General features: G+C 40.0%; 1 protein-coding gene across 1 annotated transcript in view; it reads right to left on the bottom strand.

The window, feature by feature from the left end:
- Positions 1 to 112: 112 nt before the first annotated feature.
- ZFYVE26 (zinc finger FYVE-type containing 26) overlaps positions 113 to 16,953 on the bottom strand; it is a 49,437-nt gene continuing 32,596 nt past the window's right edge. Inside the window, exons 28-41 of the mRNA XM_062578062.1 lie at positions 15,915 to 16,084; positions 14,546 to 14,574; positions 12,453 to 12,574; positions 12,138 to 12,358; positions 11,359 to 11,506; positions 10,018 to 10,227; positions 8,646 to 8,864; positions 6,984 to 7,181; positions 6,410 to 6,612; positions 5,477 to 5,618; positions 4,834 to 4,893; positions 3,303 to 3,485; positions 2,547 to 2,591; positions 113 to 1,475 (exon numbers count right to left, since the gene is read on the bottom strand). Of these exons, the coding sequence (XP_062434046.1) occupies positions 1,266 to 1,475; positions 2,547 to 2,591; positions 3,303 to 3,485; positions 4,834 to 4,893; positions 5,477 to 5,618; positions 6,410 to 6,612; positions 6,984 to 7,181; positions 8,646 to 8,864; positions 10,018 to 10,227; positions 11,359 to 11,506; positions 12,138 to 12,358; positions 12,453 to 12,574; positions 14,546 to 14,574; positions 15,915 to 16,084 (2,160 nt within the window). The 3' untranslated portion in view covers positions 113 to 1,265. The remainder of the gene's footprint in view (positions 1,476 to 2,546; positions 2,592 to 3,302; positions 3,486 to 4,833; positions 4,894 to 5,476; positions 5,619 to 6,409; positions 6,613 to 6,983; positions 7,182 to 8,645; positions 8,865 to 10,017; positions 10,228 to 11,358; positions 11,507 to 12,137; positions 12,359 to 12,452; positions 12,575 to 14,545; positions 14,575 to 15,914; positions 16,085 to 16,953) is intronic.

Raw genomic sequence — 16,953 nt, 5'->3', positions numbered from 1 at the left:
GAGAAATAGCCCCCTCTCTCAGCATCCCTCAACACAATGACACCAAGATGCCTATTTTTTCAGGAAATTGAGAAACACTTCCGGTCTATTTCTGGTCACAGTAAGAAAGAACATCCTTCTCCCCTTCCCTTCCCTCCCCCCCAACAAAAGGAAAAAAACACAGTGCAAAAGCTACTGTTCACTCCGTGAGCTATAGAATACTTCCTTTTTATCTGTCCTAATGCACTCCAGAGCAAACTCAGGCAATATATTGATCTGTACAGTTTACGTCCAATTAACAAAAATTCAGTCTGGTGTTCTCTTGTGTCTGACAGAAAGATTATTCTTTTAAGAAAAAAAACAAAACCATCAACCCCTTTATGACAGGGATACACACAGAGCTGTGTTGAAATTCAACAGGCAATATTTCCAGGTCTTCTGTTCTATCTGATGTGAAATTGTGGAAGTTTATTGGCAACTGTTCAATGATAAGTCTGCATCACAAGAATTTGATATCATCATCGAGAAGAAAGAGGTAGGCCATTTTTAATCATTTTAGAATATTTTTTCCCTTTATACTCTCCTTTTCTGGATATTCCCCTTTTAACTTCATCCATTAAGGGCTTAAGTGCCATGCATATGTCAGACAGTGCAAGTGGTAAGTAGAAACCTGCCTAGAAGAACCAGTTCCTACCTTTCCAAAACAACTAAAGAAACTGAGCACACTGCACTAATGGAGAGATTAAAAGAAAAAAAACACACACAAGAAACAAAGAAGCAGTAGCAGTAATTTGTATAGAGACTTAAAAATCATCCTTCTAGTTCAGGCGCTGTAAAAGCAGCTCTCCAGTCTTCAGAAATTTTACAGGGAAACTCATAATCACAAAAAATTATATTCTAGGCTACATCAAACTGATGAGCTTTTACCATTCTCTCTATATAGGTTTTCTGGGTTAAAAAGAACCACCATGCCAAAAAGATTAGTATCTTTCTAAAATATATGAGTGCCTTCTTCCACAAACCTAAAAAGTCTTGTTTGTTCAGTTTGAAAATCTCAACACACACAAAAAAGGCCAAAAACACCCTGAGGTAGCGACTATTGTTTGCCAAAATGTAGGACTGGCACTTGTAAATTAGTTCCCTTCCTTTTAACCAGAGAAACATTAGCAGCTTACATCTGCCACCACCACCAGTCAAGAGACTTCCCTTTGACCAAGCGACTGCTGAACCACATGCCTTAGAGCTGTCTTGAAGTCATCCCCTTCCTGGGTGACGGCGAACACCAGTTACTTCCGACTGCTCTGGGAAAGCCAACTTCTTGCTTTGGGCTGGTGCACTGAGAGCCACTGGGCACAGATGGCCTGCACAACATCATCTCCGCTGTTCTCGGCCAGCTGTCGCACATGCTGCACTAGCTGCACTGCTCTGGTGCTCTCCTGTCTCACCGAGACCAGGTAGGCAGAACGCAGTTTGTTGCACGTCAGGTAGGCTTGGATCTGAAACAGGAAAGGCAGTTGGAATTTTATTAGAAAGCTGCAGTAAACTGACTTACAAACTTAAGCACAGGTTCACTGGAAAATACAAGGCAGCAATAGCATATTATGAAGCAGAAAAGGCCACAGAGCAGATCCCCACTCTAGGGGATAAACAGACCATTTCTTCTAAGTCTCTGTCTCTTATAGAAACTCCTTTACAATATCACTATGAAATCAGCATCAGAAATCCTATTAATTTTCATACCCTCATATCAAAGACTCTAAAACAGTCATTTTCATCTATTGCTTGGTTCTGGAAGAGGTCACATCTTTCAGCAATAAACCTTATACAAGCTGAATGAAAAGTCCACTTTCCAATCTGCATAAAACACTGACTTTTTTAATTGGAGCAGGACAAAGGAGAGTTCCCAGTTATGCCACTGATCCCTCACATGATCTACGACAATGTATAAATTCTGAGCCAGAGCCTCATCATCAATAAATATGCATCTGGAGTCCACGCATCTATTTGTGACTCTCCAGTGGTTTGACAGGCTGATACTGAAGCTAAGAAGAGTTATTGCAGCCAAGTAGTTTAGGCCTCAGTTCTCAGAAAGAAAGTGTATCAAAATTGGTATCATTTAACTCCCTATAACAATGGAAATAGTATATAATCCTGAAAGCACAGTAAACTGAAATGCTCATCTTGGAGGTATATTGTTCCTCATCAGCTGCCTGCACCACAGGAAGTTTACTCGCACATATGTGAAAGGCAGTAATACGAACAAGCAACCCACCACGAGCTGCTTGGAAATAATTTTCCTTCCACTATAACAAATGCCTAACTCTCACTCCAAGGGGAGTCAAGGAACTAGTAAAGATAACATCAATCAATACATTCACGCCACAGCTACAGTGACAAATACCATAGCCTTGAGGAACTGACTGTGATTTCTATAATCTGGGAAGTGGCCTTCAAAACTGCTGAAGTCAGGATGGGAGATAAGATGGTGGAAAAGAGTATGTAGCCTGCAGACTATAATTCGGCTCTTCAGCCACTGCTGAAGGATTTCCTACTGTGCTTTTACTTACCTTATTTTCATCACTTTCCATATCCTGAATCAGATTATCAAGATCCTGCATCCAAAAAAGGGAAAAGGTGTTCATGTTTAGAGTGACTATAGCTTGCAAAACCTTCCCCCTTCAGAAGCCAAACCTCTCCATAAAGAATGGGCTGCTGAGATCACAACTAGATGTTTACATCATCCCAACTGATAGCGCTACAGACACAGAAAATACAGAGCCAGTTCTTCCCTTTACCACTGCTTCCCTGCCTGCCATGTCTGTCAGGTGTATCTAGAGAATGCAGTCAGGTCAAACTCTTTGTCCCCTTGCCCGATTAGTAGAACTTCATGGAGGACCTTTCCTTCCATCACTAGGATGGAAAAGATACTGTGGCGGACACAGAGACTCTTACAATCATTCCTTATGAAGGCAGGAAATTTCTGTCTCCACAAATACCTGTTGGCTAGGGAAGCTTTGTGGAGGGAAATGCCTCCCACCCCCATCAAAAGCATCTGGCAGGATCCCACTGGGCAAAGGTTCTCCTCTCCGTTATGGGTACTCATTTGCAAAGTGCAGAGTAGGAGCATGCAACAGCTACCTATTGCTTCCTCTCAGAGTGACTGAAAACAAAGCACATGATCCCATGCTTAAACAATGCATGTGGTACAGGGCCCGAAGATTTGAAGGAGGTGCTAGAAGAGCAGCACAGGCACCACTGGATAGTTTCTCTGTATCCTGTATTATATATACCCATTTTATTTCAAAAGGAAGACAATACATTACCTCAGCAGGAATGTTTTTAAACTCGTTTAGACAGTTTATGATGATGTTATCCCCATCATTCTTGGCTGCAACTCCAGATTCATTGACACATTTGAGGAGCTGCCGGATCTCACTGTACTTCTGCTGCTTCACCAGCTGCTTGGCCACTTTGCTGTACACTTCTGTAGCGTCCAGCTGGAAGTCCTAGAGGTGGTTGGAACATCAGAACAACACGTCAAATGTCCTCAACAAGTTCACATAGGCACTCTGTGCAAAAGACGATCTCTGCTGAAGACAAAGTATCACAGTATGCTCCAAAAAGCTAAAGCGGTTTTGGTGGCAGGTAGTTTCCCAGTGACCAGAGCTCAGGACTGGCTGAAAGCTTCTCCATAATCAAACCAGTAAAACTCCATTTTGCTCAAGAAAGAGCATGCTCTAATCGATTAGTCTCCCGTTCTGAGGTGGAAAAACTCAGTTTAGCTTCCAGCCAAGCATGTTTCCTAGGCTGAGACCCTACACAAAGCATAGTCCCTACTCACCTCCCTCTCACCTAGCAAGCTCCTATTAGGTTCTCCAGCCCCCTCCAATAGCAGCCACACTTTGTGCATCCTGGGAAACAGGACCACAGTATACCTCCCATAGGAGGGAAGAGGTGACAAAACCTGGGACTGCTCCTGTCATGGATAAGGAAAGAAAAGAAACAAAAGGAAGGAAACAGAGATGATGCTGGGGAGCTGGACTTGCTGTTCCATTTTTACAGGGGGAAGTGACTGCTTTTGCTGCTAAGAAATACTGTTTTACTAAGGCTCTTCATATCTTACTCCAAACAGTAGCGCTGCCTTGTACATCTGACCTGACTTGAGAAGCATAGTCTGCCATCTGCATCAGTCAAAAACACAACAGGTGGTGAGGCAACAGACACTTTCTTTAGTGCGCCACCTTTGTCCAGAAGTGGCCTTGCTATACCTCTGTCACACTGCTCTGCTTGAAGCAATCTCTTTCAGCAACTCCTAGCATTTGGATGAGAAATGCACAAAAAACATTGGAGGCTACGTGCTGCAGTGACTGACAAGCACCTCAACTTCTACACAGACATGAGGAAGGACAGGTCCCCAAAGACAGCTTTCAATTAAGTAGTTTTGCTCTGTCAGACAGGAGAGGAGCATGGAGATAGCCCTGGCCTTACTTTGCCTTCACATGGCTGTCACAAACTGCAGAGACCTGCTAAGTCAGAGCTCTCACCTCGTATCTGTCATTGTCTTTTGCCAGTGCAAGACACTGAACAAGATGCAAGGCAAAATAAAGGTCACACTTTATTCTTTTGTAGTAGATTTGGAAGTGTCTTACTGAAGCAAAATCTGCATTTCTTCACCCAAAACACATTCCTCCAAATCTATGGACAGTGTAAGTCTTAAATAGTTACTTTTCTCACAAGACATTTTCCCTTTTGGGGATTAAAAGGCCTTTGGCAAAAACTCTTTTGCTTAAATTGGTGTTTGTAGAGGTTTCTCTTTTGTAACGACAGCACTTGTTCTATCAGGTGTTTCCATACCTGAAGGACTCTGAATGCAATCCCAAACCCTTCTTCAATGTTTTTTCCTTCCAGCATAACCTAAAAAAAGGAGAGACATCAGACAAGTTTCAGGATGCACATTCCTTTTTTTTTGCTTGCTTACAGTTAAATAGCAGCAATCCTCCCCACAGTTCTGAATTTTGTCCAGAAGCAGTATCTTTGCCAAAAGACAATTCATGATGCTGAACAATGGAGAACAATCCCAACAAGAAGCGGAGCAAATACACAGTCTATTGTCACAGACACCGATTCACTGTGGAACACTGGGTAAGCTGCAGATGAAGCTGAGCTGAAGTTAGCAAGGGTAACAAAAACAGCATTGTTTGCCTTGCTTCAAAACACAGTAAGATGTACAATTGAAAAACACATTACTATTTGCATTTGGTATCCTCTGCCTCTGAAATTTTGAAATTTGAGCAGAATGGCTCCAGGTTCTCAGCTGCTCTCTGCTGCTTTGAGGAAAAAAAGCATGATTTTTTCCATAAGCAGTAGGTTGCATACATGCACAAGCAAGCTGCCAGTGAATAGTACCAGAGGCTGCCCCAACTGTCAAGTATTTCAACCCGCATGTAAGTTGGTGTTGTTTAAGAAAATAAGACTTATTTGAAATAGCAGTAAGTACCTTGCAAGCAACATCCATTTTCATGTTATTGTTTCCAAAGAGTGTGGGCAGGGAAGAATCTGTCATTTGAGGGGTTCCTGAGCTCTCACATCGATGCAGGAACTTTGTTACTTCCATCTGCAGCTCAACTGTATTGATGTGCCTAGACAAGAGAGAAAAAAAATTACACTATTTTGAAAGAGAGGTGATGTTTATTGTTAATGGTGTGAACTTACCACTTTCTAGAACACATTTCAAAGACAGACATGTACATTCCCAAACAATAATTACTTTACTTGCTGTTTGACTTTGTCTTTGGTGTAGCCTAGTTTGCAGCAATGAGGTACTTCTCAGATCTGTGCATACAACATGCATCACAAGCTGCAGGTGAGTACATGTAAGCATTATTCTATAGAGTGAGCCAGAAAATCTGGATCCCAAATAATTATCTGCTCCCTCTCTTTTCCACCTTTCACATCCTCCCCTGCTTAAGTTGGGAGTCTAGCCTTAAAGAAGAACAATCAGTAGGTAAAACCAAGATATAAAAGACCAAGCATGAGAGAGATGTTCAGAGGATGTTCAGACCACTTCTGAACATGAAGAAATTTAGTTAAGTCTGACTCCTATAATTCACATACAGTTAAACTGTAATTCAAACAAGCTTAACCAGCTCAGTATTGCTCTCTGTGCACAATATGTCTTTTTTTTTAGTTAAAAGTTACATGACACAGATTGATATGTTTAGTAGAAATAAAGGCTCATCTTCTGGGTTAGGTTGGAGGTGGAAGCGGAAGACAGCAATAGGAATCCTCTGCTAGCAACTAGATCAAGTCAGATTTGGGTCAGGAACAGCTAGCAGGTGTTAGCTAAAACCACCTTACATACAACCACTAAAAAAGAAAGAAGTCTGAATTTCCCCTCTTTGTTGTTCCCTAGCTTCCTGTTTATAGATACCTTGACACATCTGTAGCAGACATTTTCTTCCGGAAGGTGAATACCATTTTTTTCCTCCCTGAACTTCTTGAGACCTCCTGCAGGTAGACTTTGAGATGATCCTTGATCTTTAGAAGCCATGTTTGTCTGCCTCCCAGTTCAGTGTAAGACTTCGCTCCGTGAGTGAAAAATCTAATGCAGGTCATGGCAGCACGAACATGATCCTAGAAGAAATATACTGAATACTTGAAGGAGGACTGAAATAAACTGCTTTCACTAGTCCTTTGTCTGTACTGAAGTGCTCACACAAAGCAGGTGGTGCTCTATTACCCTTAAAGCAGTAGTTAAGCTACTGCAATGCACCAGACTCACAACAGCAATGCATAGCTGGTCAACTTCAGTTGGGCTCAGGATTTCCTTTTTCTTAAGGACTGGAAAGTAGCAATAATTTAATTGTCCATCATTCAGATTTAAATCAGTTTTCAAAAAAACCCAAACAAAACAACAACAACAAAAAAAAAAAGACCACCAGAACCAGAAGTCTGCCAGTATTCAGTACTTCACTGAAAGAGTTGGCCACTCACTCTCATCTTACCTTCATGAACTGCTGTAACTCATACAGGATATGGTAGTAGTTCTTTCTCTGCAAGTGTTTGCAGGCTGCAATCAGGTAGGTTCCCCAGCTCTCCAACCCTGGATCAATGGTTTCTAGCAAGTTCTCCAACATATGTAGCTTTCCACTTTCATAACTTGGAACAAAGATCCCTTCAATGAACACTTCAGCTGGGGATTCCTACACAAATATCAGAAAGGTAGGTTAAAGTAAACCAGCTGTGGCACCTAGATTTGCCTTTTAGAATGTAAAGGAATATCAAGTGACAGAGGTCATACAATCAGCAGATGATACAGGTTAGAAAGGATCCCCACAGGTCACCTGGTTCAAACTCCCACACAAAGAAATCAGGGCATGTTGCTCAGGGCCTGTCTAGTCCTAAGCACCTTCAACAGGAAAGATTTCACAGCCCTCTTAGGGGCTGGTTCCCATGTCTGAACACCTGCACTGCAAAAACTGTTTCCTTATATCCAGTTGGAATTTCTCTTGCTGCAAACTGTGTCCACTGTCTCTTGCCCATTTGCTTACTGTATACACTTGAGATGAGCTTGGTTCCATCTCCTCTATAATCACCCACTTGGTAGCTAAATACAGCAAATAGATCTCCCTTAGCCTTCTCTTCAAGTTGAACAAACCCAGCTCTGTCAGACTCTGCTCCCGTATCACATGCTCCAGTCCACTAACCATTTTGGTGGCCTTCTACTTGACTTGTCAGTTTGTCAATGTCTGTCTTGTTTTGGGGAGCCCAAACTGGCCACAGTCCTTCAGATGAAATCTTACAAGTAGTGAATAGAGGGGAACGATTACTTCCCTTGACCTCCTGTCTACTGTTCTTGTGAATACCACCCCACATATTAATATTACTATGAGAAGCACAGTGATCACACAGCCTGCATAAATTTTTTAAAGGCATTATATGGAATTGTTTAATTTTTAATTTCCTTTTTAATTCGACGGTAAGATACAAGCTACAAAACCTTTATACATAAAAATGTTTTCAAACACCCAACTGCAAAATTGTCTGAAGAAAGACTATAATGTTTTAATCAGAAACCTAGTACGCTAATGATCTTAAAGTAACAACCCTTCCTTTTTTATTTATAATCAATGCTAGTCTCCACATTCAAAATTTCCACATCAAATTGTCTAGACAGAGTATTTGGAATGTCTACTACTTAACCAGTAAAATTATTTCACCAACATTGTAAAAACTCACAACTTTCTTTAAAGATATGTCTAAATTGATAAAAAGGACACTTTTGAAAAGCAAATTTGATAAGCAGATGAGAACATGACCTAAGAATGGCTGACGATAAAAAAAAGTAAAGCTGGTAAGACCACTTAAATAATATCCTATTAATTAGCAGACTGAAGATAGTGGAATTAGGTGTTTCAAGTAGTATACTCTCAGTAAGAATTATTTCAAATCTAAAAAGTCAATAAAAAGTAACCACAAGCACAAAAGCTTAAAAAATGGAAGTTATTTTTTCTTGTTAGCCACTGGACAGTGTATATGATAACACTAAGGACCTCAGAAAACTGCCCAGAATGCTGTATGACATTTATTGCCGTTTAGACTAGTCCTGAAGCTCTTTGCTGCTTTTCAAATTTCAGTTTAAGATGATTGAAAATTAGATTACTCACCTTATTTAACAAGTGAAGCAGTGCTTCTCGCATACAGTCATGCCTCATGTAAAAGCTTATTATTGCTAGATTAGTGCCATAGCTGTGTAAATAGAACAAGCACTCTTGATAATAACTGTTGTGCTGAATCTTCCCCTCACACATCATCTCCAGGGACAGACTTCTTGTTCTCAGTGTTGCTTCAAGTTCCCTCAATGTGGCGAAGTAGTCATCATCATACTGTCAAAGCAGAGAATCAGTGATAGGTGATGACTAACAGGAAAACCTTCTCTGCAGAACCTCTTTGGGATTCTTTTCTACTAGATTTTTTTTTTACCTATCCCTGAAGCTTGGGGGGGGTTTGTTATTGTTTGTGTAGTAGTTTCTTTTTCCTTTTTTTTTTCTTTTTTTTTCTTTTTTTTTTTTTTTAAAAAAAACAACTAAGTATGGTTTTAGAGGGGTAAGAACCAGTCATGCTCTAGATAAATACTAGACTGGAACCTTGTTATCAGAGATGTTGAATGCAGCTGTAGCTAGCATGGCTCTGTCTCCAGGCAAGAACAGAGGAAGTTCCGCCTGACCGTGAGGGGGAATTTCTTCCCTGTGAGAGTGACAGAGCACTGGACCAGGTTGCCCAGAGAGGTTGTGGAGTCTCCTCCTCTGGAGATCTTCAAGGCTCATCTGGATGCAACCCTGTCTAACATGCTCTAGGTGACCCTGCTGAACGGGGAGGCTGGACTAGATCTCCAGAGGTCCCTTCCAACCTTACTGATCCTACGATTCTATGACAGGAGGCTTGCTTATTTAAAAGAAATTCCACTCAAGAGCTACTCCAACAAGCTAGTCCAAACTGGCTTTCTTATTCTCCTAGAATGTTTACTAGGAAAAGCTCTTTCATCAATGCAGTTCTGCAATTTATACTTAAGTCTTTCTTTTTTAGTACCTAGCTTCCAGAGCTAATCCAAAGCCTTGCAATAGTGCATGCTGCCAAGGAAAGATGAGTGGGACAACATTCTTCGCATTTGTAATTTTTCCTTTTAATTCCTGCAAAGTTACCAGTCTCAACAGAAGAACGGCATGATTGCAGCATCACAACGTATGGTTAGGATGGAGTTCATTTCCCACAAACTGTAGTAGTAACAGCTTCTTTCTCCTCCACTGAGTACACCCCAAATTACTACGAAAATTCTTGACAGTGCTATCAACCACCAACTTGCTGCCAGGAGGAAGTCAATGAATTTCTCAAGAAGGTTGTTTGCGATGCATAACCATGACAAAAGGAGAAAAACTTGGTAACATATCATACATTGCTGTAAGACTTGTATTAAAGAATCGATACTTGGAGAGCTTTACTACATAGCCTTTTAGAGAAGATAGAATAGAAGACTCTCACCACAACATGTATGGGCTTCACTGTGGACTCCAGATACTGTATCACATCTTGGATCAGCCTTGAACCATAATTCAGTTGGTTTAAATCCACAGGTGGCTTTAAGCATCGGCTGAACTTCTCTCTTGCTGAACTTAAATTCCCAGCTTTAAGGCAAGCCATGCCCCAGGCATGCCATGCTCCACTTGGATCCAACCCGCATTTTGTAGAAACCTAAATTCAAAAATCATTAATACTAGAACATACAGTTCCAATATAGAACATAGCAAAACTGGAAAATCACACAAAGCCTATGACTATGACATTCCATTTTCTAAAGACATTTCTCATTAAAACAGACAAACAAAAAAACCTACACACTGACTATTCCTAGGTTACTGGCACTAAATGCCAACTACTAAAACACTCATGACCTCCAAATGTGGAAGAATATTTTTTGTTGTTCAAATTTAATCAATCAGCCATATGTCCAGGACGTTTCAGTCCAATGGTTTTAAAACTCATGACATTTTTCACACCAGGAACAGATTTTCTCATAAAACAAATCATTTTTACAGAGAAGAATTAATCAGGTTTGTTGTTTAAAAACAGCAGTAGAACATGTAGTTTTCTTCTTAGATAAATATTGATACTTTGTGAACTACTGCAAATTTATGTTCTGTTCCTAAATTTCTTTAGTAGATCAGCTGCCTTTAAACATGAACCATTTTTACTCAAATAGGTCATCTATTCCTGATGTTTATTTCCCTTTAAAAATCCTAATCCTGTTTGTGGCATCATAATCCTCTTCCTAACAAATTTCAATGCCATAAACAGAGGCTTATGGAATACTGAGAGTAGGACGAGGATAAAAAGATAAATCATACTAGATGAACTCTCGTAGATAAATATGTCACCAGAGTTGACTTCCAAGAAAATACCTGGCAAAGCTGCTCAAGTAGTATCTGCTGCAGTACTAAGGACAAATGAAACCAAACATGAAAGTTTCAGAAAAAGTCCTACCACAAAGAGTTCAGACATCTCTTCTGATTGTAAGATTCGTCCATAAAGTGACTCTCTGGTAGTTTGCCCATTACAATGCTAATTGTATCAGGAGATACGGTCGCTGTTCTTGCTTTCAGCAGCCTGCTCCACAGCAGAGGCCATCCTCCCTCTCAGAAATATTTTTCAGTGGTCAGAAAGTTTTCTTCATTGCTTAAAAACTTAATTCTAGTCTGTAACAGTTTAAGTATTGTCCATTTCATCATATGCAGCTGAACTTGGGGGGGAAAGGAGGGAAGAACAAAAAACCCTGAAGCCACTACAGAAGGACTATTAATATTTGCATCCCTCTATTGGTATTACCTCTATAGCTAATTGATAGTACTCCGCTTCCAAAAGCTGATTTCTTAGTCTTGTTACTGCTGCAGGGAGAAGAATCTGATCCAAAGATGGCAACGGACTATAGGCAGCAGCAACCAAAATATTCAACACATCCACTTTACTGATGTAGCTAGGAGAAAACAGAGATTAAACAGATACACATACTGTCACTGCTATCATGCACACTAAGAATCTTAAAGAATTTTATGCCAAAGACAACTCTTAGAACAGTAGCTCCTAATCACTAGTATACCAGGTTTGTCTGTTCCTCAATGTCTGTTCCATTTAGGCTACTTTGGGCCATTTCATTTCATTCAGGGGAGCACTGGCAGATGTCGATTGTGGACACCAGCTAACATTATCAAATCAAACTAGCATATGAGAAGTGTATGGCTTGCACCTGGCACTGCAAGTACCAGTAAGATAAAGCTTGAGGAACATCCTCTAGATGTCAGGAAATGAAGGTTTAAAATCCTATATGGAACAAGTGGCTGAAAGGAGAAAAATACAATAGCAGAAGATTTATCCAGTCATTGTGAATCTTTTCTCTCCTACTCTGAGAATATTATCAGTGATTATTATGTAGCCATGAGACTTGAACTTCATTATTTGAGCTTTCATTTTATTCTTGTGTTATGAACTTCTCTTGCTTAAAATGCCTGCAGTTCAATGACAAAACAACCCTCCTTTCCTCCCCTCTCCAGTATAAAAACATAAGGGTCTTGACCTTGATGCAGCCTAGTGAACATCTGATAAATTACCTATCACAGAGCGCTAGATCCTGGCTCCTTCCAGCTTTTACAAACATCATTTTGGCACTGAAGAGCAATTGTTTCATGATGTCCATAAGAAGTCCTGCATCCACCTCAGGGTTAGTCAGCCCTTGAGACAATTTGCAGCAGTGCTCTATCAGTTGGTGGCCACACACTAAACTATTACTGTGCAGACTGAGGATGGCAATACACAAGGAAGAGCTGGGAGCCTGACAGTCAGAGGAAAGAAAGATGAACATGAATACTGAGGTAATTCTTTATGGAACTGTTTATATTGGATTCTCCTCTTTCTCCAGATCTCACCTGCTCATAATAAAATTCACTGCGTACAATTTCATTTTCGTCTTCATTCAGGGAAACAAACCATTCAAGCTCAGTTGCCTCAGGAATTCGCACCACTGTGGAATATCTGTTACTAGAAGCTCCTGTTGCCGAGAAGGAAAAAACAGGTAAAATCATACAAGAGGCAACAAACCTGGCTGAGGGAACATCATACAGAGCTATTCCAGTACTTTCAAACACTTATCTACAGTCCCTTCATTGTGCTAATTCCCGTTAGCCTCACATGGCTAGCACACAAACCATAGAAATATTTCCACTCCTCAGCAGACTGCCAAGCTGGATCAAAACCTACTCTCAACTATCACCAGTATCTTCTCAGTAAGAGGATCCAACAACATATTTTCAAGTTATCATCCAAATTTGATCCCACAGGATATCAAACACAGCAACCTCCTCTAAGTCTTCCATCAGCCAAAACATTAAATATTCCTGATCAGGGAGTATGTGGACATAAGTGAGCTGTGGGTTACTGTAAGGCTACGTGGCTACTAAGAAAGGCTATGTGGACTCAACTGCCACCTTCTTTCTACAAGTCAGATTATTCAAACATATTGCTTTAAGATAAAGGGGTGCAAGAAGATGAGCTAACGATATATAAATAAATTTTTATATGAAATAGTACTACAGAAAATTACGGTTTTGATTAAACGATTTGAGAAAAGAATTTCAGTGAAAAGTCTCTCCACTTCAGACTAAGAAAATTTCAGTTTTGAAATTTGTTCTCTTACCTGGATAATGTAACAGATAACGTACAGGACGAATAAGCAGAAAGATTATTAAATAAACTGTTTTGTCATCTTTGTTTTACTTTGTAATCTGAGCTGAGAATTATTCAACTGAAAGAGAGAACACCTACAAATCACATCACGTCTGTCATCTGAGAGCAGTTAGAATGTACTAGCCCTCTGATGCTCAGTACTGAAAAAACGAAGAAAGGTAATTTGCTACTATTTTCCAAATCAACTCCTCCCTGAAAAATTAAGAGCTAAAAAAAAAAAAAAAAAAAAAAAAAAAAAAAAAAAAAAAAATCGAAAAAAAGGAGTTGTCAGGAAATTTGCTGTTCTAAATTTCACAGAAAAGCTGCTTTAGTGATGAGTAACTATAAGAATTGTAGAGTGAATCAAAAAATGCTATTTCCAAGTTGAACTGAAGGCAGTAATTAGAGAGGAAAAAGAATGCAGATCTGAAAACGTTTTGTAAGACAGTCCCATCAAAAAAATTAGAATAGCATCAGAATAAAACACTTTCCCTCTTAAACCTGAGAAGTTCAGTGCTGTTCCTGCACTTGCTGTGCAAGTTTTGCACCATGTTTTATATTACTGGCTGTACTTTAAGTAACAATGGTTTGGGTCTGCCAGAATATTATGTCAGCATGATTTTTTTGAGCAAATGTCTGCTGAATCACCTCACTAACGCCAGACTAACAAAGGAAGTAAATACCTTGAGGGAAAAGGCTGACAAATTCAATCAAATTTTATTGTTCTTCCCGAAACGTCCCATGCTATTCAATGGGGAAATTGAGGCATAGAAGAGAAACAACCAGCTCATTTGTGCACAATCAGCAAAGGAGATGGGATTCAGGACATACAAAGACCCATGAGAAGACCTTATTCTGTGTTGTCCAGCTGGCACTAGGCATCAATCCCCACCGCACACTGCAGTGCTATTCAGCAACATACTACCACAGTTCTTGAAAAGAGCATCTCTCAACACAGCTCTGTACTGGGCTAATTAATTCTTACTTCTAGCACAGCCTTTCGTTGACTGCTTCTAGTATACAAAGTGCCTTCTCCAACTGTTGTTTTCAGTTCCTGTCTTTAAGCCCTGTCCAGCTGGTTCAGTATTGGTTCTGACATCTTTCCTAAAATCGTAATTTCCATTTACAGGAATTTTAGAATGTCCGATTTCAGCCTGCTTGTGTAAAAACAGCGATATTTTTTAAACAGAGATTTTGATCATCCTTTCCCTACAGCTAGATGGGGCAGAATCCTATCTCAAATTCTGCTGGTAATCAGGCATTTAAAGTGCAAGTTCAACACTATTTCATTCCTTACCTTCCGCTTGGTCCTGACCTTCTTTTGTGCTGTAACAGAAAGACAGAAAGAAACATCATGCCTGTTCCAGCCCACTGGAGAAAACAAATTTTAAGAAGGGATCAATGTAGCTACCCTTTCCGGAACAGTCTTCTGCTCCCCCCCCCCAATTCTCCCAATCCATGTTGTCTAGAAACATGAGCTCCTTTCCCTACATAGTGAATTTCAACTCCACTAAAAAAGTGATTCTTACAAAATTTTGCAGAATTAGTACTGTTGCATATATAATAAGTGAAAGGAGATATTGAGAACAAGAGAGTACTGCCCAGTATCGGCATATGACAGAGCTGAGACAAAGTTTTTAGCAGGCATGTCTCTGTTCTAGAGATTTAACTAGTTTTGGTATACAAACAGGATGAGTTTGAAAACAGAAGTCAACAATAGTCCCCTACCCCACACACAAACACTTAATTAAAACACGAAGGTGATGTTCAAGCTCACTGCTAGGCTCTGCTGACCTATTCTGGTAGCATTAGCATCTGTTCTGACTCAACTTGGTCTATCTGCAGGTAACTGCCTGTTTCTTTAGAGGTTCCTTTTTAGATTTGCACATGATTCCTTTCTTCCTAGCAAGCCTGTCTGTTCTGCTATTAGCAGGCTTGACCAGGTTCACAGGGAATAAACCTACTCTTTAGAGTTGCATTTTTCACCAGCTGACCTAACCTATGGACTATGAATTTCACTCCAATTCTCATTTGGAAGCAACCATATCAAAATCTGTCATCGCAGCTAATCCTTTCATTAAGGGCACAGTTTCAATTTCAAAACCTATATAATCATGAACTTGCTTTTGAATGCCCAAGGGTCACAATCAAGGAATCATGGAGAAACATTTAAACACTGTCATGTTCTACAGAGCTAGTCAACATGCAATGCTAACTCAGAAGCTAAGCAAGCTGCAGGCAACTTGGTTGCTTATTGCAGTATTTTGTTCTGAATGCTTGGTACTAAGGCATTCAATTCTTAGGTTTAATGATCAATTGATGCTTAAACAATTAAAGCATTTTTGACTAGCTCTCCAGTGTTCGTTCTTTTTAAAAGAACGAACACTGGAGAGCTAGTCAAAAATGCTTTAAGTATTTTTCTCCAGTGATTCTATTCTCCAATAATTCTTTCTTTTCTCCAGTGTTACTTTCTTTAAAAGTAAACTGAGATATCAAGATCATCCCCTCACCTCACAAACTTGAAAATCCTAACTGCTGGAGGCTAAAAAGCTGATATACTGTATTATCCAGATAAACCTAAGTGATTGTACTCTGTGATCCCTGAAGACTGCAGTCCACTCTCCTGTATGCACAGAGTTATGAAGAGCTGAAATGAATGGACTTACGTGCTTGTGTCTTGTACAAAGTTAGGCAGATGTTCTCTATTGTAGTAGCTATAGCATTGGTCACATACACGAGCTGGATTTTCTCTGCAGGCTTCTACTGTCATTTTCTTGGTAGAACAAGAGCTGCATACTAGCCTGCCACAGCGCCTGCAGTGATGGCGCCTGTTAAACTAAGCACAAGAGGTCATGAATAAACAACTGAAAGACTTGATTAAATCCCCACCTATATCTGTCTCCACATATGAGCAAGCTTATTCCATTCGAAAGGAAGCAAGCAGTGTGAATAAGGCCTTTCAGAACTATAGTGATTGATTCTCATTGCCACAATTCCCTTTTGGGAAGGGCATAGCAAAGAAAAACAAACCAGATATTTATAACTGACAAGCTTGCTGCAGTGTTGGACTCTAATATTTAGATTGTTCCAATTTTGATCATATTTAGATCATCAATTTAGATCATCTCTTGAAAATGTTTAAAGCAGTAGACTATCTTTCTGACAACACATTCATTTCAAGATTCAAAAGCAAAATAACTTTCCGAGGAAGCAGTGCTGTTTGTAAGCTATAGAAAATAGACTGCCTGCACATTTATAAAACTCAAAACGAATCTTCCTAACAGCACCACTGTATTTGGTCGCACACTTTATGCAACAACAGTTGTAGTAAGGTGTAACCAACAGCAAAGCTTACTCTCACAGTATTTCTAACCATAGGCAGCTAGACACCCCTGTGAAATTGCTAACAAAAGAAATCTGAGTTCTCATAGCAGTCTCCTCTCTGATAACGAGATTTCGTTTATACACTATCATTTTCCTCAGGGAACTCAGGGAGAGGCCTCAGAGTCTGCATGGAGCTAACAGTGTTGCCAGTCTCCTTAATTGATCTAAACAGAAACTAATCATTAAATAGGTTAAGTCTTGGCAAACCTACACTGATGTAGGCAAACTTACTGAAGTAGCCAGTGGCTCCTAGGAAACAGGATCTAAGCAAGCATTCACATTAAGATCACAATTCTAGAAAATGTCTGCACTCAGTCTCTG

The sequence above is a fragment of the Rhea pennata genome, chromosome 5, assembly GCF_028389875.1.
Source record: "Rhea pennata isolate bPtePen1 chromosome 5, bPtePen1.pri, whole genome shotgun sequence".
Classification (NCBI taxonomy): Eukaryota; Metazoa; Chordata; class Aves; order Rheiformes; family Rheidae; genus Rhea; species Rhea pennata.
Note: the sequence above shows the minus strand (reverse complement) of the source record. Positions and strands in the feature narration are given on the sequence as shown.